Source organism: Rhinichthys klamathensis, unplaced genomic scaffold, assembly GCF_029890125.1.
Source record: "Rhinichthys klamathensis goyatoka isolate OS25496 unplaced genomic scaffold, OSU_Roscu_1.1 h1tg000254l_1, whole genome shotgun sequence".
Lineage (NCBI taxonomy): Eukaryota > Metazoa > Chordata > Actinopteri > Cypriniformes > Leuciscidae > Rhinichthys > Rhinichthys klamathensis.
The window spans coordinates 3,276,741-3,303,707 of NW_026606776.1; the positions used below are offsets into that span (position 1 = coordinate 3,276,741).

Consider the following 26,967-nt stretch of genomic DNA (forward strand, 5'->3'; position numbering starts at 1 on the left):
TTTTTATTTCCTATTATAACTGTAAAGTTGCTTTGATACAATCTGTATTGTAAAAAGCGCTATACAGGTCCTTCTCAAAAAATTAGCATATTGTGATAGTTCATTATTTTCCATAATGTAATGATAAAAAATAAACTTTCATGTATTTTAGATTCATTGCACACCAACTGAAATATTTCAGGTCTTTTATTGTTTTAATACTGATGATTTTGGCATACAGCTCATGAAAACCCTAAATTCCTGTCTCAAAGAATTAGCATATTTCATCCGACCTGCAATAAAAGAAGTGTTTTTAATACAAAAAAAAAAGTCAACCTTCAAATAATTATGTTCAGTTATGCACTCAATAGTCAATACTTGGTCGGGAATCCTTTTGCAGAAATGACTGCTTCAATGCGGCGTGGCATGTAGGGCAATCAGCCTGTGGCACTGCTGAGGTGTTATGGAGGCCCAGGATGCTTCGACAGCGGCCTTAAGCTCATCCAGAGTGTTGGGTCTTGCGTCTCTCAACTTTCTCTTCACAATATCCCACAGATTCTCTATGGGGTTCAGGTCAGTAGAGTTGGCAGGCCAATTGAGCACAGTAATACCATGGTCAGTAAACCATTTACCAGTGGTTTTGGCACTGTGAGCAGGTGCCAGGTCGTGCTGAAAAATGAAATCTTCAGCTCCATAAAGCTTTTCAGCAGATGGAAGCATGAAGTGCTCCAAAATCTCCTGATAGCTAGCTGCATTGACCCTGCCCTTGATAAAACACAGTGCACCAACAACAGCAGCTGACATGGCACCCCAGACCATTACTGACTGTGGGTACTTGACACTGGACTTCAGGCATTTCGGCATTTCCTTCTCCCCAGTCTTCCTCCAGACTCTGGCACCTTGATTTCCGAATGACATGCAAAACTGAGCAACAGTCCAGTGGTGCTTCTCTGTAGCCCAGGTCAGGCGCTTCTGCCGCTGTTTCTGGTTCAAAAGTGGCTTGACCTGGGGAATGCGGCACCTGTAGCCCATTTCCTGCACACGCCTGTGCACGGTGGCTCTGGATGTTTCTACGCCAGACTCAGTCCACTGCTTCCGCAGGTCCCCCAAGGTCTGGAATCGGTCCATCTCCACTTCCTCAGGGTCAGGTCACCTCTTCTCGTTGTGCAGCATTTTTTGCCACACTTTTTCCTTCCCACAGACTTCCCACTGAGGTGCCTTGATACAGCACTCTGGGAACAGCCTATTTGTTCAGAAATTTCTTTCTGTCTTACCCTCTTGCTTGAGGGTGTCAATGATGGCCTTCTGGACAGCAGTCAGGTCGGCAGTCTTACCCATGATTGCGGTTTTGAGTAATGAAACAGGCTGGGAGTTTTTAAAAAGCCTCAGGAATCTTTTGCAGGTGTTTAGAGTTAATTAGTTGATTCAGATGATTAGGTTAATAGCTCGTTTAGAGACCCTTTTCATGATATGCTAATTTTTTGAGACAGGAATTTTGGGTTTTCATGAGCTGTATGCCAAAATAATCAGTATTAAAACAATAAAAGACCTGAAATATTTCAGTTGGTGTGCAATGAATCTAAAATATATGAAAGTTTATTTTTTATCATTACATTATGGAAAATAATGAACTTTATCACAATATGCTAATTTTTTGAGAAGGACCTGTATAAATGATGGTGACTTGACTTGATTTGTTATAAATTGATTATTTGCTATGGCAGTGTAGAAAGTATTATGCTGAGACACACAACATGATGCTTTTAAAAGCTGTGACAAAAAATTCAAGCTGGGATGAATATAGATTTCCTAGATCTCTCTTCCTCTTGAGAGCAAGGCTGAGGGTTAAATTGAGAAGAAGTGCATTGAACCAGCAAAGCAGACACAAACTAGCTAGTAAAATGTAAATGAAAAGCTTTTCCATCCTGATTCTGTCAATGATTTATTAGGCCTTACTCTGATAAAAATTGAAGGATGTCCCACTCAAAAAAGCCTCTTTTGTGGGATGCATTAGGCTGTTTTGATGAAGGAGTGATATAAATAGCCCAGTTTGGAGACTTTTAATTAATGCTGGCGTGGTACTGAAACCCCAGGGGAAGAGACAGACAGAGAGAAATTGAGAAATCACAATGCAGAGATGAAAAAATATAGATTCTTGATCATAATGTACAATATCGTGGCCTTATAACTTTGTTTAGCTGTTGAATTAAATTAAATATTTAATAATATTGTCCCTGTATGCTGTTTTAAAGGTTTCTAATGTTGTTTTGGAGGTCTCCTACAAAAGGTTTACATGCATCCAAGGTCAAAAACCGCTTTAATTTTCTCTTCACGAGTTCACACTTACAAATAATCAGATTAAAAGAGTATGCTTATTTGGCTTGCTGTCCAAGGAGAGGGCTCCGAGCTTGGTGTTTTGGCACAAACCCAGAGTACTTTCCCCGTATCCCTGGCTGTGATAGTAACCAGCCAAGAGTGAGGAGTTGGAATCATTTGAATGTGTTCCTCCCCAACTTTGTTAATAAAACATCATATAAATTGCAGCATCACCTCTTTTCTTATGGTGTCTGATACGGTTCGGCCTTTCTAAACCCCCCCTTTCCTGATTGGTCGGATGGTTCCGTCTATTGTGATTGGTCTACTGCTTATTTATCTACTTGGGAGAGTGTCTTCAAAAGCTGTCTCAGTGTAGACGAAGGCCAAAGTGTCGAGAAAAAGATGCATTTTCAAATGTATTCAGAATAAGTGTAGACGTAGCCTCAGACTGCAGAAAACTGCTGACGCTGCTTAAAATGTCATGTCAACTACACTAATACAACAGAAACGGATGGCATGAGCTTTTCTAGGACATCAGTAATGATTTTGTTGGGCATCAAGCTTTCAAGAAGCTCTCCCACACCCAGTGTTGTGGTATTGCCAATAATATAATGTTTGATTAAGCTGGTCTCACTGGTCCATATATAATTTAGCTGTATTTTCTTTTTGGTTGGTATGATGCTCAGGTAATAAAAATCCATGTGTCCTAGGGCTGTCTTGCCCTCCAGAGGAGAAAGAGGCATAGAGAGAATTCAAACTTAATGCATGTTTCATCTCCGAATTTTATTGATACATTTTATTGATGTCCCAGTGTTCCCTACAACAGAGACATTTCTGCTTCTTTAACATTCAGGCAGTTCTTGTTAAAGATTCACAGTGTGTGTAGGACCACGTGGCTGCAGAGGTTTTCCTGCATTGTCCCCATCAGAGTAACTTTGTTTGACGACTACTATCATTAGTTCCCTTTCAGTCGAGAACATCAGACGTAGTCGGCGTCGACTGAATGGGATCACGCCAGGGAGCCAGTCATCTTCGAGTACTATTAAACGAGCCAATGGAATTTGGCGTGCATGACTTGCATCGCACACTCCGCCCCCGCGGCGCGGGTATAAATACGAAAGTGGATGCACGCACTAGTTGCCTTTCGCTTCTGAGCCAATCGTTTGATGTCTCTGAAGAGTCCTGTTGTTTACAACGAGCGAGTGTGTCGGTGTTTTTCTGGAAGACTCTCCCAGTGCTGGTGGTTTCTACAGCGCGACTGAAAAAAACTCCCCCAAAAAGTGCAGAATGAATTTGGGACAGCAAGTTAGATTAAGCATGATCAAAATAATTTAGGACTTAAGTATACAGGATGCCTAAAAGCTTAAAGCATGCTACCCCCCAAAAGGAGTGGAAATTTAAGCGGTATGGAGCATGGATAAACACTGCTGCGGCAGCTATATAGTTAACAGGGTTCCTGTAGGAACTTGGCTGGAACGCATCTCCCTACTATGTCCACCATGTGGAGCTATAAGCGGTGCTCCGCCGGGAGCTGTGTTTGAAAGAGTGTGCATGCGTTCGTTGCTGAGTGAACAACATGAGGCTTGTGTAAGTTTGACTGGGGTACATCTCGCCTCTGCACTGCTGTGGCAGTGACTTTCAGAAATTACTCCTGTGGGAGTATCTTGGGACAGGAGGTTTGAGTACGAGGCTGGAGAACGCCCTGCCGCAGCGTCCATGACATGGAGCCCCATGAAGTCAAAGGAACATGGGGCTCCCAGATGTCACAGACGGGGGAGGAGGTACTCGTCCCTAAAGGCAAACAGGCCACTGATATCCAAAGCGAACCTTACTGGAGGAATGCGGACCCCCCTCGGGCAATCATGTTGTGTAAAGTGGTAACAACAGACGCATCCTTAACAGGGTGTGGGGCCACCCAGGAGGGCAGAACTGTAAATGAACACTTCACTCAGCCCATATAAATAATTTGGAGCTCCTCACTGTGTGTAAGGCTCTGAATCATTTTCTGCCCCGTTTGCAGGGGCATCACGTGCTGGTACGCTGCGACAATACCACAGCTGTATTACATATCAACGGCCAAGGGGGGATTCGCTCCTCTAAGCTTCATGCACTAGCTCACAAGCTATTAATATGGAGCTGGTGGCACTTTCTGTCGTTACGGGCGACCCATGTCTTGGGCATACTGAACAGGGGTGCAGACCTCTTGTCGAGGGGGAACCCACTCTATGGAGACTGGCGCATCCATCATCAGATAGTGAGTCTGCTGTGGGGAGATTGGGCCAGGCAACCGTTGAGCTCTTTGCCTCTCGTGAAAACGCCCATTGTCCTATGTTCTTCTTGCTGTGGGACAAGGATGTCCCCCTCGTCGTGGACGCACTGGCACATCAGTGGCCCAACATGTTGCTCTACGCCGTTTCTCCTCTTTGCCTATTAACACTGACTCTGGCCAGGGTGAGAGAACAGAGCCTGACTGATTTTGGTAGTAGGTGGCCCAAAACATGGCTCCCAGAGATTATTCCTCTGCTGTATGCCCAGCCGTAGCCCCTTCCATTACTCTCGGACCTCTTGTCCCAAGCGAACTGGGAAATTTACCACCCTCATCCAGACAGGCTTGCCCTCTGTGCCTGGCCCATGAGAGGTCAAACTTAAACACACTGGGGTTCCCCCCACGTGTTATTGACACTATTTAGAATGCTAGGGCCTCTTCTACACAGTCCCTTTATGACTGTAAGTGGCAAGTGTTTGAGGAGTGATGTGAAGGGCGCCGGGTGGTATCATATCAGTGCTCAGTTTCTGATATTTTGTGTTTTCTGCAAGACCTTATGAATGTTGGAAAAGCTTTCTCTACCATTAAGGTCTATTTATTTATTTATTTAGTGGCTATCATGTCATGTTGGGTTTGAGGCCGCTACGGTGGTGTGCAACACCATCTTATATTTAGATTTATGAAGGGCGCTCATCGTTCTCTTCCAGTCACTAGAAGAGCGTTTCCAGTGTGGGATCTCTCCATGGTGCTGGAGGCTTTGTCTCAACAGCCTTTTTCTGAAAGCGTGCTGCACTGCTACAGCAAATGCTGACCCAGTATTTGAAGGTTGAGCAGCAAGCTCATTGGCTACTTATATAGCAGGAACCAATCAGCTGTGCCCTATAAAGAATGATGTGAATGCAAGCAGATTGAGTTAAGGACCTATAAGTCTCCACCATATAGTTTCATGACAGAACTATTTAATTTAGGGCTTTTATTCACATATAAACATTCGTCACCACACACATCAGATATGGTAAATGGAAGCTCAAGCATGTTTGCAGGTTCATTCTCGTGTGTAACGCAGCATGTTTAAGCTTCTGCAAGAACCAATGAGGTTTGTTATATGTGAATATAAATCTTTTCATCGTATAAAGCGATCAAGTTTCTTCAGAAAATTTGGACTAAACTGCTCAATTCATATGGATTAGTTTCACGATTTCTGTATACGTTTTGAAGCTACAAAATGGTAGTTGTGTGGACTGCCAATGGAGGGACAGAAATCTCTCAGATTTCATTTAAAATATATTTTGTGCTCTCGCAAAAACTCCCTTAATTTGACAGGGCCCCTTATCTAGAATTTTGAATTCCCCCAAGCCCCCATTAATTTACAACCCTGGAGAAGGACGTGTATTTTTTATTACATTTTATACAAAATAATAAAATAATGCTTCTTTCTGGTTACCTCCCCTGAAACCTGCTCTGTCACTTTTTTGTAGAAAAAGGACGTTTCTTCCGTTTTCGTCTGCCTGCCCCATTAAGCATGCTAGGAGTGAGTAAGCAATCCCTCCCCCAAGAAGACCCGGATGAGGTGACCATTCATTCGGCTGATCAGAATGAGAAACGCTCTTCCTGCTCGTCATCTCTCTCCCTTTCCCTCTCTCCACGTGAACTCCATCCACCAACCGGCGAGAGCTGTAGCCCCTCTTATGGAAATGACACCCGTGCTCTGATTGGCCAGAGTTGTCTGGGATCATGCTCGCCGATCTCAGGGCCACAGGATCACTCGTCTCCACGGGGCCCCTGGGAACGGATGGACCCCCAGGAGCCTTTGGCGACTGCATCCAGGATGGCATCACAGGCCAGTATGTGCACATTTAGGAGACCATCATCTACACAAGATTTAGAAGGAATCAGTACGCACACACAAAGGACGTACCGTGATCGCCATGCTAGCGAAGGTATGCACACGTTTCAAAATACACAAGCATAAGCTTTTATGAATTTTTATACAACCAGTATTAAGTTTGTGGTTCTAATTGGCTTTATGCACAGCTGCACTACTTACTGAACTTCAGCCAGCTCCTTTGTTTCCTGTCTGCCATTATTGGACAAACTAATTAATCTAGGTGTGCCTGGCCTCAGTAACAATAATCAGGCACACCTGGATTAATCAGTTTGTCCAATAATGGCAGACAGGAAACAAAGGAGCTGGCTGAAGTTCAGGAAGTAGTGAAGCTGTGCATAAAGCCTATTAAGTGACTTGATTTGGTAAAATCACAGCAACCAATGAACTGGAAGGTGCATAAATTAAAACCAGCCACACATACAGTATATGCACACTGTTAAAGGAGAACTCCGGTCAATTTTAACATTGAGCTATTTTTTTTGTACATTTGGAGTGCTGTCAGTACAGATAAAAACGACAAAAATCGGTGTTGCCTACACCGTGTTATCCTCTTTTTAAAATTCGCACCCTGTTGACTTCAATGGGGCAAGTTCTAAACCTGCTTTTAGCCTCTTAACATCCTTGATTTGTCATTACAAGTGCACAGCCATGCGAGTGGTGTTATTAAGAGTGACCACGGTCAATCTGACTGCAGTAGATGTGAAAGATATTAATAAAAATTATGTTAATTCAGCCAGCTCACATACCTGTATTTACTTCCTGTTTTCGTTCAAAGTCCACAGTAGTCGATTGTCGAGTTCGCGCGCGCGATCTTAGAAATACAGGTATGTGAGCTGGCTGAATTAACATAATTTTTATTAATATCTTTCACATCTACTGCAGTCAGATTGACCGTGGTCACTCTTAATAACACCACTCACATGGCTGTCCACTTGTAATGACACATTAAGGTTGTTAAGAGGCTAAAAGCAGGTTTAGAACTTGCCCCATTGAAGTCAACAGGGTGCGAATTTTAAAAAGAGGATAACACGGTGTAGGCAACACCGATTTTTGTCATTTTTGTCTGTACTGACAGCACTCCAAATGTACAAAAAAATGAGCTCAATGTTAAAATTGACTGGAGTTCTCCTTTAACTCATCTTTGTGGGGTCTTTCTATTCACGTCTGTTGATCCTATTTTATCCATTGTAATTTATGTCCATTGTAATTTCCACTACAATTCTATCATCCTATATATGTATGCGGCTATTAATTTAGAAACTTTTTAAAATAAAAAAGAAGGTTCTAGATATGAATAGGGTAAGATATTCCCTTGAGAATTATACTTGGTTATGGGGGCAGTGTCAGACTTTTACTCAAAGTATCTAGCCAAAAATATACTCGAGTCAAATTAAGGTTTCCACATTTAACTGTACTTAAATATTTAAAAGTAAAAAAAAATCTTTTTTCTTAGCCCTTGAAACTGACTGATGAAATCAAGAGACAGGGCCGTTTTTCTCATTAAAATGAATCATTTTCTCAATGCCATGACTTTGTAAGGCTCTAGGACACGGCAGGTGTTAAACTTTGACATATCCTGAAATGTGTTACCTGAAATTACTGAGCATTCAATTCAACTGCAGCTTGTTTTATAGTTGTTTGGCGCTTGAATATCATTGTTTATGAACTGCTATAATTAAATTATTAAATTGTAGCTATAACTTAATTAAAAAGCATTGCTTTAGGTCAAAGGCCTAAAATGTTGCCATGACTGTAGAGATATATCTTCACAAGGACGATTGACTATAGCTCTGAGGCCAATTGAAATTGATTGTAAAAAATCCACACAGGGGTTCTCCTCTCACACCAAGCACAACATAACATTCGGGGAAAGGGTCTCTCTCCCCCGTCCCAGGTGTGCGGGTGCTTATATCCGTCTCTCCGCCATTTACTAGAATTAGAGACAGGTGTTAGTCATTATTCACTTGACCTCCTTATCACCACTTGTCTCCCACCTGTTCCCCTGCTGCAGACCACGCCCTCCTCGCCACATTGATTTTATTGGTTGTGTTAAATAAAAGTGCTCTAAAATTCACAGGACCGTGATGTGACTTGTTAGTTTAGTAAAACAGACAAAAATATGTATTTTAAAGAAGATTATAGATTCCCATCATGATAACCAGTGAAATATGTAGCTTGTACTTGAAGGCCTTTGAAATAAATTGTAAGGTAAGAAATATGCTGCTTTTTCCATAGAAATGTGAGGAAGTAAAAATGCATGTTTTATTAGTACTCTAGAACAAATTCCCCAAAATAACACTTAATGAAGTACCATTATTCAAGTAATTTATAACCCTGATATCGATTGCTTTTAATCTGAATTAAACGTCCCATATAAAATATATCTATCTATAATTATCATTTTGTTTCATGTGATGATAATTTTGATTCGTAATTGTCAAAACTAAGGTTCTTTATTATTATTATTTAATAAAACTTGGAAAAAGATTTCCAGTATACCATACTCACAGCATTATCATTTAAGCACAATTTAAAGCTAGTGGTCTCTACATAATATAAAATATGAAAACGTACATTTGTGGTAACACTTTAGTTTAGTGTCCTTTTTACAAGTTACATGTAGTTACTATAGTAATAACTAAAATTATGCATAATTACATCCAACTAATCCTAACCATATAGAAAGTACATGTAGTTAATTAATATTACTCAGTATTTATGTATGTATAATTACAAGGACACCTTCAGATTAGACACCTTAACCACATTTGCTATATGAGCAAAAATGCCACTTTAAAGGGGTCATGATATGGATTTTTTTTTAAATTATTTTAATATGTTCCTTAAAGCTGCAGTCCGTAGCTTTTTTGGGTTAAAAATGATCCAAAATAAATTTTTGAGCAAATACATAACCAGTGTTCAAAACTATTTGCTTGCCTTGGCTCGATTCAAAGCGGTAAGCTTGTAATAATGTTTTTCCAGTGGTACTGGTGGATTTCCGCTGGAAATTCGAGCATGTCTTTGCGTCATTACGTCACATCTGTACACATAAAGAAGGAGTCTCGGCTAGTAGGCTATATTGCGAGTGAGGATGCTGGAGGTGGAGATTTATAGCCTTTTCTCACAGCACTTGATATCATTAAACTTATCAATTTGATGGCGGATCCAGAAAGGTTCAAACGACAATCACCAGTGACAACTAGAGATTCACCCGTTGTAAAATGCAAAACACTTCGGAGTGGCTACAGAAAAAAAGATACTGCAACCGGGCCTATGCGAAAACAAGGATAATATCGGAAGGGCATTAAATGTAGTCACGCAATAATGATGTTGAACATTAACAATTTGAGAACAAAGTATAATTTGCACGGTTTTACATGATATGATAAGCGATTGTTAGATTTAATCAGCGCGATTTACTGCAATTATTTTTCCCCTTACTTGTTCAGATGACATTCGTTGAAAATTATTATGTTGGTCAATGGTCATACTTCCAAAAAGAATAATCTGTGATTCTGAATGCCAGTATCCACCCCGGCGAGGCGACTGACAGCCGCGCACTCTCCTCAAACATTGGATTCATCCGCGCTGTGCCATGTCGAGGCACAACTCACGTAAAGTTGATAATTCCGTGAATGACTGCAATTGAAGATTTCGAACAGAGATGGCGACAAAGAGGAAAAACTGCGGACTGCAGCTTTAAGGTTCTCTTATAATCTTAATTTTAAAAAAATTGCACAAAAAAATAAATAAATAAGTATATATATACACTACCGTTCAAAAGTTTGGGGTCAGTGAGAATTTTATTTTTATTTTTTGGAGGAAAGAAATCAATACTTTTATTTATCAAGGAATAATTAATTTGATCGAAAGTGACAGTAAAGACATTTATAATGTTACAAAAGTCTTTGGAACTTCCTATTCATCAAAGAATCCTAAAAAAAAAAAAAAAAAACTGTACAACTGACAGACCAACAACTGTTTCAACATTGATAATAATAATAAATGTTTCTTGAGCATCAAATCCTCATATTATACTGATTTGTGAAGGATCATTTGACACTGAAGACACTGACACTGGTGATGCTGAAAATTCAGCTTTGATCACAGGAATAAATTACACTTTACTATATATTCACACAGAAAACAGCTGATTTACACTGGAATAATATTTAATACTATAACTGATTTTTGTTGTATTTTTAATCAAATAAGCGCAGCCATGGTTAGCAGAAGAGAATTCTTTTAAAAGTATTTAAAATCGTACCGACCCCAAACTTTTGAACGGTAGTGTATATATATATATACAGTATATATATATATATACTATATATATATATATACAGTATGTATATATATATATATATATATATATATATATATACAGTGGGGGAAATAAGTATTTGACCCCTTGCTGATTTTGCAGGTTTGCCCACTTACAAAGAATGCAACGATCTATAATTTTAATCATATGTACATTCTAACAGTGATAGACAGAATCCCAAAGAAAATTCCAGAAAATCACATCATATGAATTTATAAAAATTGATAACCATCTGATGAGGAAAAACAAGTATTTGACCCCCTGGACAAACAGCATGTTAATATTTTGTAGAAAAGCCCTTATTGGCCAGCACAGATGTCAAACGCTTTTTATAGTTGGTGACAAGGTTTGTGCACATTTCGGCAGGGATGTTGGCCCACTCCTCCCTGCAGACAGCCTCCAAATCTTTCAGGTTCCGAGGTTGTCGCCTGGCAACTCGAATTTTAAGCTCCCTCCAAAGATTTTCAATTGGATTCAGGTCTGGAGACTGGCTAGGCCACTCCAGAACCTTGATGTGCTTCTTCTTCAGCCACTCTTTTGTTGCTTTGGCGGTGTGCTTAGGGTCGTTGTCGTGCTGAAACACCCATCCTCGACCCATCTTCAGCTCTCTCACTGAGGGAAGGAGATGTTGGTCCAGAATTCCACGATACATGGCCCCGTCCATCCTCCCCTCAATAGTTGTCCCGTCCCCTTGGCTGAAGAGCACCCCCAAAGCATGATGTTGCCACCACCATGCTTGACGGTGGGGATGGTGTTCTTTGGGTTGTACTCGGTGTTCTTTGCCCTCCAAACACGACGAGTTGAGTTGAGGCCAAAAAGTTCTATTTTGGTCTCATCTGACCACATCACCTTCCAGGCCTCTTCTGAGTCGTCCAGGTGGTGAATGGCGAACTTCATGCGGGCCTGTACATGTTTCTTCTTGAGCAGGGGGACCTTGCGTGCGCTGCAGGATTTCAATCCATGACGGCGTAGTGTGTTACCAACCGTTTCTTTTGTAACTGTGGTCCCAGCTGCCTTCAGTTGATTCATCAGTTCCCCCCTTGTGGTTTTGGGATGATTCCTCACCGTTCGCATGATCAGGGACACCCCACGAGGCGAGATCTTGTGTGGAGGCCCAGACCGAGGGAGGTTGGCGGTGGTGTGGTGCTTCTTCCATTTCCTGATAACTGCACCGACAGTTGATCTTTTCTCTCCAAGTTGCTTTCCGATTCTCTTGTAGCCCATCCCAGCCTTATGCAGATCAACAATCTTGTCCCTGATGTCCGTAGAAAGCTCTTTGGTCTTGCCCATGGTGGTGATGTTGGATGCTGGTTGTTTGGGTGTTGACAGGTGTCTTTTATACAGGTAACGAGGTGAGGCAGGTGTATTTGATGTAGATAATTGGTTGGGATTGGGGCTGTGTCTTAAAGAAAGACTAACTGGCTTGTAGGAGCCAGAATACTTGCTGTTTGGTAGGGGGTCATATACTTGTTTTTCCTCATCAGATGGTTATCAATTTTTATAAATTCATATGATGTGATTTTCTGGAATTTTCTTTGGGATTCTGTCTATCACTGTTAGAATGTACATATGATTAAAATTATAGATCGTTGCATTCTTTGTAAGTGGGCAAACCTGCAAAATCAGCAAGGGGTCAAATACTTATTTCCCCCACTGTAATCCTCCAACGTATTCCATGACGCCATTGAAAATAAACCCTCCATCCTGACGCTGATGTCCTTCTGAAGTTACTACAGAAATAAGCAAATGTAAAATAAATACTTTTTTCTTACTATGTTTTCTAAAAGTAGCAACAATATTGGGGAAATTCACAATTGTTAAATCCACCCGAAATCATTATTTATAGTTCCTCCCCACCTAAATTATTTATTGTTTTTATGAACCTAGTTTCCATCTAGGTACATCTCACACACAGTTTTAAAAGCTAATAGATCTCACCTATCACTGATGGTTTTGACTGCCTTTCACTGTCTTTCTCTCCTTTCACCCTGTCCATCTGTGATTTATTGCTCTCTCAGATAATGGGCGTAGTATTAAAGGTAACAGAGCTGTAACACATGCCTGCCTGCCTGTCTGTATGAAGCATGCTCGGGCTTACACTGAATGCTCCCGAAATGCATCAAATTTACAATCACAGAATACTTTCAAAGAAAATACTGATAAATAAGTGTACGTGTGACAGAGGGACAGAGGAGACATTTGCATGCGTAATGCCTTATGTGACATGAAAGTGCATGGGATAGAAATAACTTTTTTTGAAATCACTAAGTTTCAGCTTTTGCAGCTTCTTCTGTCTTTTTATTCTTCCTCTCCCTTTATATTTATCTAAATCTCTCTTTCTGAACCTACATTATTTTCACAGGAGAATGGATTGTTTAGATTCTTGTAGTATTCTTGTCATAAATATTTTCAATTTACAAGACTGTGGACCATTTTAGTTCAGCGATCTGATTACATCAGTAGAGTTCTTGAGATGATACCAGATTCTCCTAACCTTTGACCTCCTGGACTTTTTCAAAAGTTAAATCATTCTCTGCTCCCCTTCCCTCTCTCTTTCGCTCTCTTCTTATTGGCTAGTGTCGCGCTCTTGGATGGCTGGGGGTATGGCTAGAGCTTCACTTCTTTGATTTAATCGTTGGCATGTCTCTGTCGTCTGTGTGTCTGCTGTCTTTGTATTTGTGTTTGCTATTGTCTTGCAATTGTTGTTGTTAGTGATGGTTTTAATAATACTGGTCTGGAAATGCAGATTCTTAAAATGAACAGTGTTTATGTCACTATTAATATGAGTCCTGCTAGATGAGAGAGTTGTACATTGCTCATAATTTGTGTGTATGTGCTTCAGGTCCATTTAATCAGATCAAGTCCAGCCTTCTGGGCTCCACGTCTGACTCAAACCTTACCAAGTACAGCACCATCAACAAGATCCCTCTAATCACTCTGAACTTCTCAGAGACAAACAATGACAAGCGGGCATCATCTCCGCATTCCTCAGAGAAAACCATCATCGCACCAAAGGTCAAAGATCGGACACACAACGTCACAGAGAAGGTCACACAGGTGAGAGATGTTTACTATTATAAATGCAGCACCCAAACAAAGTGGAGTCAACAAAGTGCTTTCACAAAGGCTATTAATTACTATTAAATACTACATTATAGGGATGTGACGGTGAGGATATTTTCCCACCGGTTAATCGACGTGTGACAACAAATTGGCGCTAATTTGAAAACTAAACTAACATGTGCACGGCCGCACATGTCAACGGGAGTGGAGCGAGCAGAACAGAGCGAGAATTTTTCCATAGGAATAAAATGAAAACGCTCGCTCCGCGCCCGTTGACACGTGTGGCGTGAACATTTTAGTTTCGTTTTCAAATTAGTGCCAATTCGGGCCGGATTACTTGAATGGTTAGTTCATTATCCTATTATTCTTAATGAAAAACAAAACAACAAAACAGTGCAATGACAAATTCGCTTAAATAGGCGCTTTTACATTTCGCTTTGACACCAAATATGCCACAGTCACCTTGTCAGTCAGCTCCTCACTCTCGTGATGAATGAAACCTGACTCCTGTTGCTGATCTGTGCGGCAACTCTCGTTCGGCTCATGATTTATTAAGCAGACATGTTCAGTTTAATAGTGTCAGTTCTCTAACTGAACTAAATGATTTTATAAAAAAAAAAAAAAAATCGACAGTGGAGGGCGGTGCCGCGGTGGGTAAGAGATGGAACCGGTGTTGCTTCTGAACACTGGTAACCGACTATCGTAGCAAGCCTAGTACATTAGTGTCTCTCTATTGGAATGTCAGACAAGCCCTGCAGCTGGGAGTAAAAGTTAGACAGGACTAACACGCACACACACACTATATCAGTGGTTCCCAAGCTGGGGGGCGCGACAAGGCTAAGGAACATTGTACAGTCAGCAGATTGTTATGCAAAAGAAACCTCTTCAGGCTGATACAAGACCCCACTGCGTAATTATCCCACTTATTATGCAGCTACTTGATTATTTTGACACCTCAGGACACCTTTATTACCTCAGGACTCGCAGTACCCGCTTGAGTGGTCTGTTATCGGTTGTAGCGGTTGTTGTCGTGCAATAACAGACCACTAGATGGAGCGGTTGAAGAATAAGAATTGAGTATTGCTGGGAGCCCTGTAAAATAAACTAATGATGCATGGTTATGCACTAAGCAAGTTTGCTAGTTTGCTGCTAGTGCCAGGTAAATGTAATTCGTAAAACGTAAAAATTATTCACAAATACCAAAACAACGTGTCTAGAACTAGAAGCCATTATAATCAGTGATGCAGTCTACTGGATGCGGCGTAACGCAACAGGACAATCCCTGACAGTAAACTGATACCCCTTTCTATTTCTGACATATTTCCGATTTGCAACGTTAATTTTTCCGTTTCCAGTAGACAGTCTCAAGCTGTTGCGGCGCAGTTCGGCCGTCAAGTCCGCTGCAGTGAAAAGACAATATGACGAGGCATATCTTGCCTCGGATTCACCAGTACAACGGTTGGTAACGAAGAGAGTGCACAGTGTGTTACGTGCCTCAAAATATTATCTTCTGACAATATGAAGTCAAACAAGTTAAGACACCACTTAGTGACTAAACATCACGAACACAGAGAGAAACCTGTTGATGTTGAGAAGTTGTAGTACTGTATCAATTACAATATTTTAAATTAATCCTTTAGAATTTTGCAATCGAGGTCATGTCTGAGAGTATCTTTATGTGGGTGCATCTATATTCATCAAAGAATCCTGAAAAAAATAGTTACCTCAAAAATTTGAAGCAGCGCTGCTGTTTTCAACATTTATAGTAATCAGAAATGTTTCTAAAGCAGCAAGTCAGCATATTCGAATGATTTCTGAAGGATCATGTGACACTGAAGATTGGAGTAATGATGCTGGAAATTCAGCTCTGCCACCACAGGAATAAATTAAATGTTAAAACATATAATAAAAAAAAATATATATATATATATATATATTTTTTTTTTTTTTTTATTGGAATATTTCACAATATTACTGTTAACTGTATTTTTTAATATATATTAATGCAGCCTTGGTGAGCAAAGTGTGTGGGGGGTAAATTATACAGTTCTGGACTGTATATGGACTTAGAGAATACACATATGACCCAGAGGGATGCATATGGAGAACACTGGGGTGTCCAGCCGCAGGTGGAATATTTCAACCCCAGGGGTGGCAAGGTGGCTTGCCAAGGGAAATTTAATATTTAATATTCAATTCCACTGCTATGCCGATGACACCCAGCTCTACCTCTCGACCAAGCTATCGTCCTCTCTCCCCCCTACCTCACTCACTGACTGTGTCTCGGAAATAAAAACCTGGTTTACAAATAATTTCCTCAAATTAAACAGTGATAAAACTGAGATCCTTCTCATTGGAAGTAAATCCACTTTATCCAAAACTGACAGCTTTTCTCTCATTATTGACAATTCCTCCATCTCACCCTCCGCCCAGGTTAAGAGTCTGGGAGTCATCCTCAACGGCACTTTATCCTTTCAGTCCCATATCAATAACATTACCCGGTCTGCCTATTTCCATCTACGTAATATCAATCGCCTTCGCCCCTCCCTTACCCCCCACACTGCCGCCATTCTTGTTCACAGTCTAGTCACCTCCCGTTTGGACTATTGCAACTCTCTGCTTTTCGGCCTCCCTCACAAATACCTCCATAAACTTCAACTGGTCCAGAATTCAGCTGCCAGCATCATAACCCGAACACCCTCCATCCACCACATCACTCCTGTTCTCCAACAGCTTCACTGGCTCCCGGTCCTGTCCCGTATCCAATTTAAAATCCTTCTGTTCACATTCAAGGCCATCCACAACCTTGCCCCATCATACCTATCTGATATCCTGCACGGTCCAACTTCCACCCGCTCCCTTAGATCCTCTTCCTCCATACACCTGTCTGTCCCCCCTGCTCGTCTCACCACAATGGGGAGCAGAGCATTCAGCCGCTCTGCCCCCCGCCTCTGGAACTCTTTACCACCTCACCTTAGAAACATCGATTCATTCTCTCATTTTAAATCACAACTCAAAACGCATCTGTTTAAAACTGCCTACCACATGTGATTTTGCTTTTATCTTGTTTTAATACTCTATTGTTTTGGCTTTGCTGCTTTTAATGTCTTGCATTTCTGTACGGTGTCCTTGAGTGCCAAGAAAGGCGCCTCAAATAAAATGTATTATTATTATTATTATTAAAAATTTGGATGTGCTGAGAGCTTCTAGTCCCTCATAGGAAGAAAGCGCGAATGATTTCAGTAGGGGTCAGCCTGAGTGATAAAGGAGACAGACGTGGTTTAACAGGAGTTTCCATAGTTGGTCATGCCTAAGGCAATTAGTTAGGAAAGCGAAGTTAGAAAAATAACCTTATTTAACATACATATAACCACATAGTATACACTCCATGTCTGGAATAAGTAGTAGGAACTAATAATGAAACATGAAGTAAATAAAACTATATTATTATTATAGTACACAGCATAGTAGGGTTGAAAGTGTACAGTATATGCATACATGCACCATTAATGACTAAACACATATATGCAAAATATTGTCTCAGTTTGTATCGCTCTCCCTCCTCTTCTGTCTATTTCTGTCAGTGGTGCTGTTTGTTTGCCACATTAAAGACTTGTTGCCCGTAACTAACCAGATGGTCAGTTACACACACAGATGGCTTGTTTCGTCTTTTTCATTCTTTGAGTCGTGCTGGTTGAAGAGTTGGACTCTAATTAAACTGGGTCTTGGCATCTAATCCTGAAACTCAGCCTCCCACGCACCCTCAACCTTTATGCCAAATGTGATTTCACTCTTTCTGATTGACCACTTTTTAATAGTATCTCTTTATACTCTTCTTAATAATAATGAAAACCTCAGGATATTAAACTAAAAAAGTTCCTCATGAGTCACTCTTATTCACATTCAACCATGTGTTTTTAAAAGATTCATATTAGAATAAAAATAACCAAGATATACACAGTATCTCAAATATAACAGAACTTGTGTACACGCTGAAAAGGTGAATTTGTAAGTAAGCCAACAAAGGACACTAAAAGCAAAGCAAGAGTTTGATTACCGCACTGCATTATTGATTAATAATTAAATCCCAATCATTTATCCACTGCAGGGACAACGTCATTCTGGCAGGACACAACTTATCTAGTGACACATAGATAATGCTTACGGATAAACAGGGATGCTGACAGATACAGTAATAAGGTGAACACATAGTTTACAGCCAGCTCCAGTTATTTTATACTAATTATTATGGACCTGGTCAATACAGAGCTTTTGTGACCTCCACTATTATTTTGAAAGTTTTTACCCATTTTGAGTGAGCACTAAATAAAAAATAAAAAAATGTTTTTGGGGTCTGTAGATATTAATACATTTATTCAGCAAGGATGCATTGATTAAATAAATCAAAAGTGACAGTAAATACTTTTATAATATTACAAAAAAGTTCTATTTTATATAAATGCTCTTCCTTTGAACTTTCTATTTATCATAGATTCCTGGAAAAAAGGTTTAATGGTTTACAGAAAAAATATGAAGGATCATGTGATACTGAAGACTGGAGTAATGGCTTCTAAAAATTCAGCTTCGCCATCACAGGAATAAATTACATTTTTAAATATATTATAATAAAAAAAATGGTTATTTTAAATTGTATTAACATTTCCTCCTGTGTGACCTCTTAGAGGCCGCAGCCCATGGGCTTCCCAGCAGATACCTACATTATTCAGCAAGTGTGTGCGTGAGAAGTGAGAGAACCACAATAGGCTTGTGTGAGACACACAAATACACACACAGGCAAAGATGAAGGCTTGGCAATTACTGAAACAGAAAGCAAGAGGAAATTATCTCTCATCCTCTCTGTATCAGTGGAGGAGTGGAGAGGAGAATTGCCTCTGTGACATTAAGACTGTCCTAGTACTGTATGTCCCACACGCATGCTGTCATAGATTGCTGTACAAACTTAAGCAGCCGTTGACTCATTTCATTTGTAATAATAGGCACCCAGGGTATTTCTGTTTGCTGCTGTAATATAATGTGGTATATACTGTATAATGATGTGCATTAATTTGCTTACTGAACACCCAGGCTGGTCCTGTCCGTTCAGCCTGGTTCCCTGATGGGAAGGACATAACAGCCTTTCTGTTTGTAATTTTTTTCTCTGGCTGAATGGTGTGCTGTGGTCCGTTATTAACTTATGGCTGCATCAGCCGTGACCTGTCACCATGTGGCCGCCTCTCTGCTTTTCACATTACCATCTAAAAGCTGGATCATGAAATTTTCATCATAAGCAATGATGTATTGCTCTCTCTTTCTTCAATTTCTCTTTCCCCAAAATTTCTACAAAGTTGACACAGTATCATGATCTTTCAGAAGAAAGGAGGTCAGTGTACTAGTAGACATACTCTAACATTCACATTGCAAAGCTTCCTCATCAAACCAAATAGATAATTTTTTTGAAACGAAGCTGCAAAAATGGTTTGATCAGAAATGTTCATGATTTTAGGACCTGAATATGATTAAATGAACATAAAACCACCCAAGTTTATACATCAATGGCTATTTATTGTTCAGGAACATGGTCTGCCTTGAGCAACAGAATGAACTGTGCTGGTACAGAAAGAATAACTAATTTACATATTTTATTCTTAAAGATACAGTAGCAAAAACTGTGCATTTAATTCTAAAGGCCCTATTTTAATGATCTAAGCGCATGGTCTAAAGCAGGGGTGCCCAATCCTGCTCCTGCCGATCGACTGTCCTGCACAGTTCATCTCCAACCTTAATCAAACACACCTGAAGCAACCAATTAAGGTCTTTAGGATCACTTGAAAATTAAAGGCAGGTGTGTTTGCTTAGGGTTGGAGATGAACTGTGCAGGACAGTCAATCGGCAGGAGCAGGATTTGGGCACCCCTGGTCTAAAGGGTACGGCTCAGGTGCACTTAGGGCGTGTCCGAATCCACTTTTGCTAGTGGATCCACTTTTAACGATGGGAAAAATGGTCGGCGCACTCGGCGCATGTTCTAAACCGGTTGTCCCTATTCTCTTAATGAGTAATGGGTGTGTTTTGGGCTTAACGTGCAATAAACCAATCAGAGTGTCATTTCCCATTCCCTTTAAAAGCCAGTTACGCTTACACCATGGTGGGTTGCTATTTACATGGCGAAATTTGCAAGCGGAAAGACTGAACACTTCTCTAGCGAGGAAACGGATATGCTCGTGCGCGAGGTTGAAGCACACAAGCAGACCATCTATGGGACAAGCCGGATTCCACCATATCTTTATGTACACAATATATTTTTTTTTAATATATTGTAATCCTTTTATTTTTAATATTTGCCATGTTTGTGTGCTGATGCGTGTCCCTGTGTGTGTAATAAAGCAGAGTGTACGCCCGTTGTGCACCCGCCTGTAGGCGCATATTACTAATGCGCCCTTTAAATAACAAAAAAAAAATACTGTGCCATTGACTTTAGACCAGGTTTTTGTTGGTCAATTTCAGTTGCCTCAAAATAGCAATGTGCCAACATTGCGCCTGAACACGCCTCGTTTTCAGAGTCACACCATGGGCGCACAAATAGGCGCAAATGCATTTGCTATTTAAACAACATGGTGCAGGACGTGAAAAAGATTACTGCGTCGGGCTGAAACTAGCAAAAAACGCATGCGTCGGGCATAGCGCCGGTGTATGATAAGGCCCTAAGTGTCAAAGAGGGTGTAAAATGGTCTGGTAAAATTAAATCATATAGTTTATTTCCCAAATTTAGACACATTTCTAAATTAAACTGGAAATCAACAGAATGGTTTAGTTCTAAATGATTTGGGTAAAAAAAAAAACTGGCTTAAACTGAATAACACGTTGCTCTTTGGATCATTTTCAAATCATCCTCATCAGGATTTGCATAAACTGTATAAACCTCAGCTCGGGTGCATGTTGTCATTTAAAGCTGCAGTCCGTATCTTTTCCTCTTTGTCGCCATCTCTCTGTTCGAAATCTGTAACTGCAGTGATTCGCGGAATTATCATCTTTACGTGGGTTGTAAATCGGCATGAAACAGCGCGGATGAACACAGTGCTTTGAGGCGAGTGCTGCTGTCAGTCACCGCGCTGTGTGGATACTGTCATACAGAATCACAGATTCACTTTTTGAAAGTTTGACCAACATAAGAATTTTCATAAGAAAATGTCTTCTGAACAAGTAAGTAAAATCCATTTTTGTTCTGACCAACTAAGGGGGAAAAAGCATTCGACATGATAAGCTTCGTTAGATTTAATCAACGCGATTTACAGCAACCGTGCAAATTATAGCCTACTTTGTTCTCAAATTGTTCATGTTAACAACATCAGCATTGCGTGACTAATGTTAAATTTAATGTGTTTTATGGTTACCTGTGTAGTTCAGAATTCATATTCTCCATAATAGCAAAACGAGAAAGGCACAAGGAAACTCCATAACTGTGTGAATTAAGAAAACGTACTGTTACACGATTGAACTATTGAAATGTCTTACTTGTTCAGCAGAAAAAAGCCGTATCTCCTTCCGTTTTGAACCCCTTCAAAACACGGAGTTCACGCACTTTTCAAAAGCCCCGCCGATGTTTAAATCCTTGTGTTCGCATGAGACGGTTTCTTTCTCTTTCTCTAGCCACCTTAAATCCGAAGTACGAAGTCTTTTGGGTTTTATAACTGCTGAATCTCCAGTTGACACTGATGATTGTTGTTTGGATCTTTCTGGATGCCATAAGTTTAATTATGTAAAGTGCTGTGAGAAAAGCCCATACATCTAAACATCTCGTCACGCGCAGTATAGCCGGCTAGCCGAAACTCCTTCTTTATGTGTACGGGTGTGACGTAATGACGCAAAGACATGCTCGAATTTCCCGCGGAAACCCACCAGTACCACTGGAATTAAAATCATTATTACAAGCTAACCGTTTTGAATCTAGCTATGGCAAGCAGATAGTTTTGACCACTGGCAGAATAAGTTTTTTTTAATATAATTATTTTGGATTATTTTTTACTTAAAAAAGTTACGGACTGGAGCTTTAAGTCAAAGTTTTTTTTTGTTTTTTTTAAGACATTCTAAAATCCATAAACATGACCAATTGCCATAATAATAATCTAATTTCTAATTTTAAAAAAATTTGATTATTAATATCATGACAAATATAACTGAATCCAATTAAGATAAATAATCGTCACATTCGACACTGCATAATGTGTACATTTCATACATGAGTCACTGTTGTTTCTAGGCTCTGATTTAGCAGCTTCTGATATTGTCGCAATATAAAAGCACTATTGTTGTCAGAGTAACCACATCTCTATGCTTCAGGTGTTGTCGCTAGGCGCTGACGTGCTTCCAGAGTATAAGCTTCAGACACCAGGCATCAACAAGTTCACCATTCTACACTACAGTCCCTTTAAGGCAGTCTGGGATTGGCTGATTCTGCTGCTAGTCATCTACACCGCTATTTTCACGCCCTACAGTGCGGCCTTCCTTCTCAATGACCTGGAGGAGGAGAGGAGACGTGAGTGTGGTTATTCCTGCAGTCCTCTCAACGTGGTGGACCTCATAGTGGACATTATGTTTATTGTAGACATTCTTATCAATTTCCGGACTACGTACGTCAACGCCAACGAGGAGGTGGTCAGCCATCCAGCTAAGATAGCTGTGCATTACTTCAAGGGGTGGTTCTTCATAGACATGGTGGCAGCCATACCCTTTGACCTGCTCATATTTGAGGCAGGATCAGAAGAGGTGAGCATATGTATATGCAAATGTATGTGTGGTTTGATTTATTTTAAGAGTTCTATAATTTACAATTAAGGCTTTTTCATGCTATTCATATTGTTCAAAGTCTGAGTTTTGGATTTTAACAAATCCATAGTGACTATTTAAAAAAAAAAAAAAACGGTATTAAATATAATATACACCAACAGCTGAGCTTTAATGCTTAAATATGGATAGAGATATGAATATATGACAGACTGTTTTAGCTTTCTTGCAATAAATATTTTGTAATTTTTATGTAAATACATTATTTACATTATGTAAGCATGCATATATGTTTGCACTCTCTCGTTCAGACAACGACTCTGATTGGCCTACTGAAGACTGCCAGACTTCTCCGATTGGTCCGTGTGGCACGGAAGCTGGATCGTTACTCAGAGTATGGGGCGGCTGTCCTCATGCTCCTCATGTGTATATTTGCGCTGATTGCTCATTGGTTGGCTTGCATATGGTATGCAATCGGCAATGTGGAGAGGCCCTATCTGGCGCACACGATTGGCTGGTTGGATAATCTGGGCATGTCCATCGGCAAGCAGTACAACGTCAGTGACCGCTCCTCAGGCCCCTCAATCAGGGACAAGTATGTGACAGCACTGTATTTCACATTCAGCAGTCTGACCAGCGTGGGGTTTGGAAATGTGTCACCAAATACCAACTCAGAGAAGATCTTCTCCATCTGTGTCATGCTCATTGGCTGTGGGTATCAATATGTCGCACCTTTAAAATTTAACTTATGCCATCAAAATCACCAGCACCGCAAAGGTCACCTTTGTTGATCCTGGATATTTTGTTGATCCTGGAACAACATTTTTGTCCGAAAATTTAGTCCTAACCCTATCCCTGCCCCTAAACCTACCCATAATGTATCCCTAAAATCAGAAGGAGATGATAGGTGAATAACACTGATGTAGAAGCTTCTAACCCTGGTTGTAAACCTTAACATGACATAAACTTTAAACTTGTCCCTCAAATCTGATTGGTTGATTGAAACGTTCTTCCAGGATCAAAGAAGATGCTGATCCAGGAACATGTTGCGCTTGGTCAAATCACGTTCACCCCCTAAACCTACCAAAACAATCTGCATTTTTACATTTTCAATGTTGATTTGAAAAATGCTGTTTTCCTCATTGGGAGCAAAAAATGTCCCGACAAGGATTTGGCATATTGCACGCACGCACGCACGAAGAAGACTTGAAAGAAGTCTCTTCTGCTCACCAAGGCTGCATTTATTTGATCCAAAATACAACAAAAACAGTAATATTGTGATATATTTTTACAATTTAAAATAAGTTTTCTATTTGAAAATATGTGAGTGACCTGCGCTGGGAAAATGAGTCGGAATGCGCACACGCAAATTACAAGCAAAACAAGTGAAAAATGTTTTGGTAATTTTTGGTAGTATCTGAGGTTTTCACAAAAATGAGTTCATTCAGCCCTTCTCTAGTGATCCCAATGCTCCAGATAGCAATTCAACATCTAAAAGTATCTTTATTTGTTCGTTTTCTGAGAGGAGTACCTTTCCTTTGTCCATGAAAAAATGCCGTTTTTCTCTGCTCGCTTCTCGACGACTGCCACTTCCCCTCAGCACAAGTTTGGTATCTTTTTAAAGCGCAGCATTCCAACTTTGTGAATATTTGAAATCATGAGTCTGAACCAATGAAATGTGATTTTCAAACTCATGCTGATGTAAACAAAACAATCTTACTTGCACTGACTTACAGATCCAAAGCATGAGCACAAAGGCCTCAGACAGTGCTATACACATATACACAGATATCCTGATATACACAGCATATACACAGAATTACAAAATATCTGTCTTGGCGAGTATTCACGCAAACATTATCTGTTATGTCTTAAGTGAACGTTTCGTTAACTGTTGGGGAAAAACATCTGATGTGTATGATTTCCATTACACGAGAGTAGATGTTAAAACTTCATGCTGATTTGTACTCGGCTTTCGCCAAGATAAGCAAAACTAAGACGTAGCTTTACAGTAAACTATGCTTCTCCATCCATTTACGCTTCTTTCCATAAGGTGGTGTGACTCCCCTTCTGTCCGGCGTTAACGGCAGCAGTGTACTTGGCGCGTTAGCGCACGCGACGGCTGCAACTACAGGACCAGCACGACAACCGTCTGGATTGAACCGAGTAGGGGACATCTCTAGGGTCTTCAAGTGGGCACCTTCCGTCCTCAGTGTTTCGTCGACTAGCCCACGACACTTCAAGAGGGCTCGACAGTGACTCTGGCGTCCCAGAGTCACCCCCCTCCGTCCCCCACTCAACTCAGCCCAGCTTACTGACCTCTACATCCCTCCTGCTGCTGAGACCTAACCACAACATCACAATCTCTCCGCGACCCAACCATACGCGCCAACCCGTTGACTAAGGCTGTCGAGCCCCACTGGTGCGTTAATATGCAGTTTCAGTGGACAACGGTTCCGTATGGCATACCACCTACCGCAAAACACACCCGTCATTCACGCAATATCCACAGGAATGTATACAAACAAACCAACAGACTCTTCAAGTTTTCAAGAACTCTACGAAACCGTAGCGTGGCGGCCTGTACCCAGCCAGCTAGAATCTTTCCGTCTCAACCACAGCCAGTTGCTGCTCCTTTCTGCTGCTTCAGATAAGTTCTTTACTGTGCGACGCAACTCTTGGCCGCTGAATCCGACGTCTCTGAGGAACCGGGTTGTAGAGTGTGCCACAAAACCTCGACAACCCACTTCCACTGGATAAACCTGGACTCTCCATCCTCGCTGTTCTGCTTCAGTGGCCAGATGAGCATACCGCAGTTTCTTCCTCTCATATGCCTCATCTACCGCATCCTCCCATGGCACTGTTAACTCTATCAGTTGAACAATGCGTGCTGATCCAGACCACAAAACAATATCTGGTCGTAGGTTAGTGGTGGCAATCTCAGGTGGAAAAATAAGCCGTTGGTCAAGATCAGCCAGCATCTTCCAGTCCCTAGCAGCTTCCAGTTGTCCTGGGCGAGAATTGGTGTTAACAACTTTTCTTGGTGGTTGCTCGCCTTGGCGGAGGAATATTGTCTTCTGCGTGTAATGTTTTGCTAGAACAGGTGGCAACTTATTGGTCATGTTACGTTTGCCTTCTAATGCTAAAGCCAAACATCGCAGTACTTGGTCATGGCGCCAAGTAAACCGACCTTGGCTAAGAGCCACCTTACATCCTGTCAAAATGTGCCTTAATGTGGCAGGTGATGAACACAAAGGACAAGAGGGATCCTCTCCTACCCAGAGGTTTAGGTTCTGCGGTGATGGGAGAACATCATATGTTGACCTAATAAGGAAACTGATCCTACTCTCTTCCATTGACCAAAGGTCTTGCCAGCCCATCTTACTTTGTTCCACACTCTCCCATCTCATCCACTCTCCCTGCTTGGCCTGTGAAATGGCCTTTATACACCTCATCCTCTCCTCCTGCTGTCGCACCTCGTTGACTACCAGCTTCCTCCTTTGAGCTGGGCCTGCCTTGTGCCATTTAGGAGGAGCTAAACTGAGCCCAAAACCCCCACTTCCATGCTGTACCTGTCCCACGATATCCCTAATTTGAAGGGCAGCCTTTGCCTCTACTACAGATTTCTTTGCTGACCACTTTGCTATCATTATATCAGATCAGTGCTGTACAGTAGGTCTTATATATAGGCTGATTGTTTCATTAATGTTAATCAAACAATTGTGGTATCGTGAAAAAAAAAATTTTTTGACTTGGTGTCTGCCAAATTTTGTGTTATTCCCAGGGATTTTAAGGTATGGTTGCTAGGTGATTTTGTTTTGGAACCCACAGAAAACTTTAACTCGATTTTCTCAAAATTGACTTTGCTGACTCTGTCGACTAGCTACAGCTCAGTCTTTTTTTTTTGTCTGATTCCAACAAATCATGCATCATTTTGAAGGTTTTTTTATTAGAGAATGTGAAAATTTGCTCATTGCAACTCGTTTTGCCAGCACGGGTCACATATTTAAAAATGCAATTTAGTCCAGTGTTGCCAAATTTGAATGTTCAGCATCATTACTCCAGTCTTCAGTGTCACATGATCCTTCAGAAATCATTCTAATATGCTGATTTGCTGCTCAAGAAACATTTATTGTTAATATCAATGTTGAAAACGGTGTATTTTTGCAGTATTCTTTGATAGTCACTTTTGATCAATTTAATGAGATGATTTCTGATCATGTGACACTGAAGACTAGAGTAATGATGCTGAAAATTCAGCTTTGCCAACACAGGAATAAACTGCATTTTAAAATATATTCAAATAGAAAGAAGTTATTTTAAATGATATAATGTCTTAATGAAATATTTTTA

General features: G+C 40.7%; 1 protein-coding gene across 1 annotated transcript in view; it reads left to right on the forward strand.

The window, feature by feature from the left end:
• The window catches only part of kcnh7 (potassium channel, voltage gated eag related subfamily H, member 7), an 84,793-nt gene that overhangs the window by 46,768 nt on the left and 11,058 nt on the right, over positions 1-26,967 (forward strand). The window contains exons 4-9 of the mRNA XM_056267122.1: positions 6,040-6,501; positions 12,792-12,812; positions 13,351-13,374; positions 13,616-13,830; positions 22,171-22,596; positions 22,926-23,325. Coding sequence (XP_056123097.1) covers positions 6,040-6,501; positions 12,792-12,812; positions 13,351-13,374; positions 13,616-13,830; positions 22,171-22,596; positions 22,926-23,325 — 1,548 coding nt within the window. The remainder of the gene's footprint in view (positions 1-6,039; positions 6,502-12,791; positions 12,813-13,350; positions 13,375-13,615; positions 13,831-22,170; positions 22,597-22,925; positions 23,326-26,967) is intronic.